Source organism: Salmo salar, chromosome ssa28, assembly GCF_905237065.1.
Source record: "Salmo salar chromosome ssa28, Ssal_v3.1, whole genome shotgun sequence".
NCBI lineage: Eukaryota > Metazoa > Chordata > Actinopteri > Salmoniformes > Salmonidae > Salmo > Salmo salar.
The window spans coordinates 34422501-34429281 of NC_059469.1; the positions used below are offsets into that span (position 1 = coordinate 34422501).

Consider the following 6781-nt stretch of genomic DNA (forward strand, 5'->3'; position numbering starts at 1 on the left):
GTCACACCCGTTGCTGACAGGTATATAAACTCGAGCACACATCCAAGCAATCTCCATAGACAAACATTGGCAGTAGAATGGCTCGTACTGAAGAGCTCAGTGACTTTCAGTGTGGCACCGTCATAGGATGCCACCTTTCCAACAAGTCAGTTCGTCAAATTTCTGCCCTGCTAGAGCTGCCCCCGGGTCAACTGTAAGTGCTGTTATTGTGAAGTGGAAACGTCTAGGAGCAAAAACGGCTCAGCCGTAAACCGATATTTAGCCGTCATCAATGTTTTGGCGGAGTCGGAGGTGGACCTACGTTAGAGCTGTCAAATCCACAAGTAGCTCCCGGCATTATACCTAAAGCATTAACAGTTACAGAAATGACATTAACAGTGAGAAGTAAATCTACACCTCCATTAGGACGATAGATGTCCTGATTTTTTTTTTTTTTAATTTCAATGATTATGTTCACTTTCTCGCTGTGAACTTCTAACGCGAGTGGGGCGGGTTTGGTTTCGTGACAATGATCGCAAGAGCAGCTGCTCACCAACGCAGTTCCACCTTCCGACACCTTCCAAAACATCCTCTATGAGGGTGTCAGCTATCGCCGGTTAATGCTTCATCTGATTGAATCTAGGCCTTGATCACTACAGTGACGCACAGTATGGTGCTGGCAACTGATTTCTGATGAACATCTCATTGACAGACAACAATGCTAGACTGGTGTAATAGCAGCAGCAGCTAGCATTATCCCAGCTAGCACTATTCTGGACTGACTGACGGAAGCCTGCCAACTGTGTGTGTGTGTGTGTGTGTGTGTGTGTGTGTGTGTGTGTGTGTGTGTGTGTGTGTGTGTGTGTGTGTGTGTGTGTGTGTGTGTGTGTGTGTGTGTGTGGTGTTGGTTCTTCAATCCTTGTGGGGACTTAAAATCCCCCAAAGTCCCCACAAGGATAGTAAAACAAGGAAAATGATCCCTCATGAGGACAAAGGTTATTTTAAGTTTAATCAAATCAAATTGTATTAGTCACATGCGCCGAATACAACAGGTGTAGACCTTACAGTGAAATGCTGAATACAACAGGTGTAGACCTTACAGTGAAACGCTTACTTACGAGCCCCTAACCGACAATGCAGTAATAAAAAAAAAATACGGATAAGAATAAGAGATAAAAGTAACAAGTATTTAAAGAGCAGCAGTATAAAATAACAATATATACAGGGTGCCGGTACAGAGTCAATGTGTGGGGGCACCGGTTAGTTGAGGTAGTATGTACATGTAGGTAAAGTTAATTAAAGTGACTATGCATAGATGACAACTGAGAGTGGCAGTGGTGTGGAGAGTGGATGGGGGGGGGCAATGCAAAGGGGAGGGGGGTAGGGTAATGCAAATAGTCTGGGTAGCCATTTCACTATATGTTCAGGAGTCTTATGGCTTGGGGGTAGAATCTGTTTAGGAGCCTCTTGGACCTAGATTTGGTGCTCCGGTACCGCTTGCCATGTGGTAGCAGAGAGAACAGTCTATGATTAGGGTGGCTGGAGTCTTTGACAATTTTTAGGGCCTTCCTCTGACACCGCCTGGTATAGAGGTCCTGGATGGCAGGAAGCTTGGCCACAGTGATGGCATAGCCTCTGTAGTGCCTTGCGGTCGAAGGCCGAGCAGTTGCCATACCAGGCAGTGATGCAACCAGTCAGGATGCTCTCGATGGTGCAGCTGTAGACACTTATGAGGATCTGAGGACCCATGCCAAATCTTTTCAGTCTCCTGAGGGGGAATAGGTTTTGTCGTGCCCGCTTCACGACTGTCTTGGTGTGCTTGGACCATGTTAGTTTGTTGGTGATGTGGACACCAAGGAACTTGAAGCTCTCGACTTGCTCCACTGCATCCCTGTCGATGAGAATGGGGGCGTGCTCGGTCCTCTTTTTCCTGTAGTCCACAATTAACTCCTTTGTCTTAATTACGTTGAGGGAGAGGTTGTTGTCCTGGCACCACACGGCCAGGTCTCTGACCTCCTCCCTATAGGCCGTCTCGTTGTTGTCGGTGATCAGGCCTACCACTATTGTGTCATCGGCAAATTGAATGATGGTGTTGGAGTTGTGCCTGGCCGTGCATTCATGAGTGAACAGGGAGTACAGGAGGGGAATGAGCACACACCCCTGAGGGGCCCCTGTGTTGAGGATCAGTGTGGTGGATGTGTGTGTTACCTACCCTTACCACCTGGGGGCGGCCCGTCAGGAAGTCCAGGATCCAGTTGCAGAGGGAGGTGTTTAGTCCCAGGGTCCTTAGCTTAGTGATGAGCTTTGTGGGCACAATGGTGTTGAACGCTGGGCTGTAGTCAATGAACAGCATTCTCACATAGGTGTTCCTTTTGTCCAGTTGGGAAAGGGCAGTATGGAGTGCAATAGAGATTGCATCATCTGTGGATCTGTTGGGGCGGTATGCAAATTGGAGTGGGTCTAGGGTTTCCGGCATGGTGTTGATGTGAGCCACGACCAGTGTTTCAAAGCACTTCATGGCTACCGACGTGAGTGCTACGGGACACTAATCATTTAGGCAGGTTATCTCCGCTTTCTTGGATACAGGGACTATGGTGGCCTGTTTGAAACATGTAGGCATTAGACTCGGTCAGGGAGAGGTTGAAATGTCAGTGAAGACACTTGCCAGTTGGTCAGCGCATGCTCGGAGTACACGTCCTGGTAATTCGTCTGGCCCTGCGGCCTTGTGAGGTTTGATCTGTCTAAAGGTCTTACTCACATCGGCTGAGGAGAGCGTGATCACACATTCTTCCAGTACAGCTGGTGCTCTCATGCATGTTTTAGTGTTATTTGCCTCGAAGCGAGCATAGAAGTAGTTTAGCTCGTCTGGTAGGCTCGTGTCACTAGGCAGCTCTCGGCTGTGCTTCCCTTTGTAGTCTGTAATGGTTTGCAGGCCCTGTCATCTCTGACGAACATCAGAGCCGGTGTAGTACGACTCGATCTTAGTCCTGTATTAATGCTTTGTCTGTTTGATGGTTCGTCGGAGGGCATAGTGGGATTTCTTATAAGCTTCCGGGTTAGAGTCCCGCTCCTTGAAAGCGGCAGCTCTAGCCTGTAGCTCAGTGCGGATGTTGCCTGTAATCCATGGCTTCTGGTTGAGGTATGTACGTACGGTCACTGTGGGGATGACATCATCAATGCACTTATTGATGACCCCCAATGACAGATGTGGTGTACTCCTCAATGCCATTGGAGAAATCCTGGAACATATTTCAGTCTGTGCTAGCAAAACAGTCTTGTAGCTTAGCATCTGCTTCATCTGACCACTTTTTTATTGATCTAGTCACTGGTGCTTCCTGCTTTAATTTTTGCTTGTAAGCAGGAATCAGGAGAATAGAATTTTTGTCAGATTTGCCAAATGGAGGGCGAGGGAGAGCTTTGTATGCATCTCTGTGTGTGGAGTATAGGTGGTCCAGAGTTATTTTCCTCTGGTTGCACATTTAACATGCTGATAGAAATGAGGTAAAACTGATTTAAGTTTCCCTGCATTAAAGTCCCCGGCCACTAGGAGCGTTGCCTCTGGGTGAGTGTTTTCTTGTTTGCTGATGGCAAAATATAGCTCATTCAATGCTATCTGAGGTGGTGTGTAAACATCTACGAAGAATACAGATGAGAACTCTCTCGGTAGGGGTTAGGTTTAAGTTTAAGGTTACAATTAGGGTTAGAATTAGGGTTAGGGTAAGTGGTTGGTGGTTAGGTTTTGGGTTAGGAGTTAGGTTTAGGGTTTGGGTTTACGGTTTAAGGTTAGGGTTATGGTAAGGGTTAGGGTTAAGGTTAGGGTAAAGGTTAGGGTTAGGGTTATGGTAAGGGTTAGGGTTATGGTAAGGGTTAAGGTTAGGGTTAGGGTAAGGGTTAGGGTTAAGGTTAGGGTAAGGGTTAAGGTTATGGTAAGGGTTAGGGTTAGGGTTTAAGACAGGCCTACATTGCAGGCCTACAGGTGTCAATGGCCTTAACAATTTTCTTTGGGCTCTAATTCTGATCATGTAATTTGAGATAACGAGATGACAGATGGTTGTAAGAGATTCTAATGTGTTTGTTCATTCTCAACCAACATTATTCGAAATATGGCCTTAAAAAAATAGTGTCCTATGTAACCGGTGTGAAATGGCTAGCTAGTTAGTGGTGCGTGCCAGTAGCGTTTCAATCAGTGAAGTCACTCGCTCTTAAAACATTTATGCACGCAAGTAGTTGTTTCCCTTTGCTCTGAAAGGGCTGCTGCTTTTGTGCGGCGATAGGTAACGATGCTTCGAGGGTGAAAATGTTATGCATTTGTTATAACTGTGTTAAGATTAAGAGTTAGGACTGTTATTGTTTCATTTGGGGGGGGAAAGGAAACAATTTTGCTCGTGTGCTTTCTGGTGGGGAAACATTCATGCACAGGGACTGTCAGCATCATAGGCTTATAGCAAATAAGAAAATACACAAATCCTGAATCCAAATGGTATGAAGCCACAGTAACACACTAAAACAGTGACACAGACAATAGTTCATTTCTGTCGCAAGTTGTGAATGCATTGGAAATGTGCTGTGGACACATGCATGCATATGGACCAACCTTCTTCTTGGTATTACAGTGGCAGCAGACGGTCCACAGGTAGTTGAGAGTTCTCCAGAGAAGAATGATGAAGAGACCTCCAAAGAACGTAACCATGGACGAGGCGAGGAAAGCCCACCACATACGTTGCCCGTTGCTATCACAAGGCACATCTGGGGAGAACGGGATGATCACATCCATCTTGGATATGCGGATAGAGGGAGAGTCCGGATAGTAACTATGTTTACCTTTAGGCATTATTCTGAGGCTACCGATGCCCAGGGATAGATTGCCATGTTCTATAACTAGCATCCAGACTCTTTGAGTAGTTCCAGCCAGTGTCCCTTACTCCACAATTCAGCCATATTGTTTAAACTAACTACCTTCTTCTTCCTCTAGTCTGCCCGGTCCGTTTTCATCAGTCCTTCTTCTATGTAAATGTTGTGTTCTCAGCGACCTGTTACGCACAAACTTCACTTCAAATGACAGGATGTGATAGTTACATATACAGCAGTCATTCACACATCGTAAAAGAAGACATATCTAAATGCGAATTGTATGTAAAAATCTGATATTTCTTTAAAACTCTTTCATTTAATTCCATATAGGAAATCCCAATTACTGTTCTTCTTTGTTTGTTTCTTCTGGTGTAACGGTTCAATATTTCCAGAAAAGGCAGCTCTTATCTTCGTGCGACCTGTCGTTCAGGTTCCTGCATCTGGTAACCGAATAGCGTAAAGCGCAATCGATGGGTATCCCTCGCTCACACAACTCCACCTTGTTGAGAACCAATCGCCGCTTTCTGGGTCCGTTACTCGCTAGCTGTTGACGACTACTTTCTCTCTTTATAACCGCGGTTTTCTAATTTATTCCCTTTCAGAAAATATTTTGCGATAACGCTTTCCATAGGTTCTCTTGTCCTCTTCTTGCTTCGGCCAGCTGATCTGGGTCAGATCGGTTTGGAAGATGGCTCGGGAGATGTACAGGTAGCGGGGGTGGAGCCGTCAACAGCTGACCGACGGTCCTCAAACATTATCCTGTCACTGATTCTACCGCGACGTCCCTTCTCATTCGATTCGTAATGATTTATTTTATACATTTATGAGCACTTTCTACAGGCTATAAGATATCAAGATAATGGATGCACGGTTTTATTTACCAGCGTATCGATGTAATTCTACAGTGGATTATATTATACTCTTTTTTTAAATTTAGAATAGCCTAAATGTCTCGCTTCGAGTGCACACAAAAATATGCACAAGACCCAGTATTTTGAAAGCGTTTCGTGTCTGAGGGAGTATGAGGAGAGGATGCATTTTCCCCTGAAAAGAATAGAACAGGACCATGCTGTCCACACCTCGGCCTTGAATAGGACCTGTTGATTAGTCACGCTAAGCAATCTGTTGCTCTTTTTTGTTGTTGTCAAGAAAACAAGTAGGCTACCTATAATTTCCGTGGTAATAGCTTTGCCACATGTAAACTAAAATAATGGTCATACAACATGTAAATTTTAAAGCATGATTACATTTATTCATTTTAGAGATGTACTAGGATGATATAATGAAGCAAATATGCAATGAAATCAAGTCATAGCTCGGGAAAATGATGCTGCTCCAATTGTAGTTTTAAATATATAAATAAAGCGTTTTTATTCTGCACTTTTAGTCCCCCAAAAAATGTATATGAATTTACAAATCTATGAACCGGAGATTTTGCTCTCCCTGGTGGTCACACATTGCATCTATTGCCTCATCTTTGGATTCACGAGCCTGCGGCGGCAGAGAAGACGCACGCCTCGATTCGAATTCCCAGGAATTGGATCAGGAAATAGGACAGAACATTTACGCACACATCAAAAGTACAGTTTCATGTGCGTCTCTTCTACGTCTTTAAAGAAGAATCCATAGAAGAAGAAAAAAAAACATGATTCAAAAGGAGACAATAGAAAGATGCAGATACTAGATGGTATGTCTGTTGGTACAGTTAGACTATTCATTTAAAACAATCACAGTATATTTTATAAAGCCCCTTTTACATCAGCAGTTGTCACAGAGTGCTTTACAGACACCCAGCCTAAAACCTCAAAGAGCAAGGAATGCAGAGGCAGAAGCACAGTGGAAAAACTCAGTAGAAAGGCAGGAACCTAGGAAGAAACTTACAGAGGAACCAGGCTCCTAGGGATGGCCAATCGTCTTCTAGCTGTACCGGGTAGAGAGGAACCAGGCTCCT

General features: G+C 44.7%; 1 protein-coding gene across 9 annotated transcripts in view; it reads right to left on the bottom strand.

Moving 5' to 3' along the window:
- The window catches only part of LOC106589905 (calcium-activated potassium channel subunit alpha-1), a 196769-nt gene extending 191106 nt beyond the window's left edge, over nucleotides 1–5663 (bottom strand). For 3 of the 9 annotated variants that reach the window (XM_045710060.1, XM_045710057.1, XM_045710056.1), the window contains exon 1: nucleotides 4574–5662. In XM_045710060.1, the coding sequence (XP_045566016.1) occupies nucleotides 4574–4864 (291 nt within the window). In that variant the 5' untranslated portion in view covers nucleotides 4865–5662. Of the gene's footprint in view, nucleotides 1–4573 lie in introns of all 9 variants that reach the window. The other 6 variants (XM_045710052.1, XM_045710054.1, XM_045710051.1 and 3 more) reach the window with 4 other exon arrangements.
- Between the last annotated feature and the right edge of the window lie 1118 nt (nucleotides 5664–6781).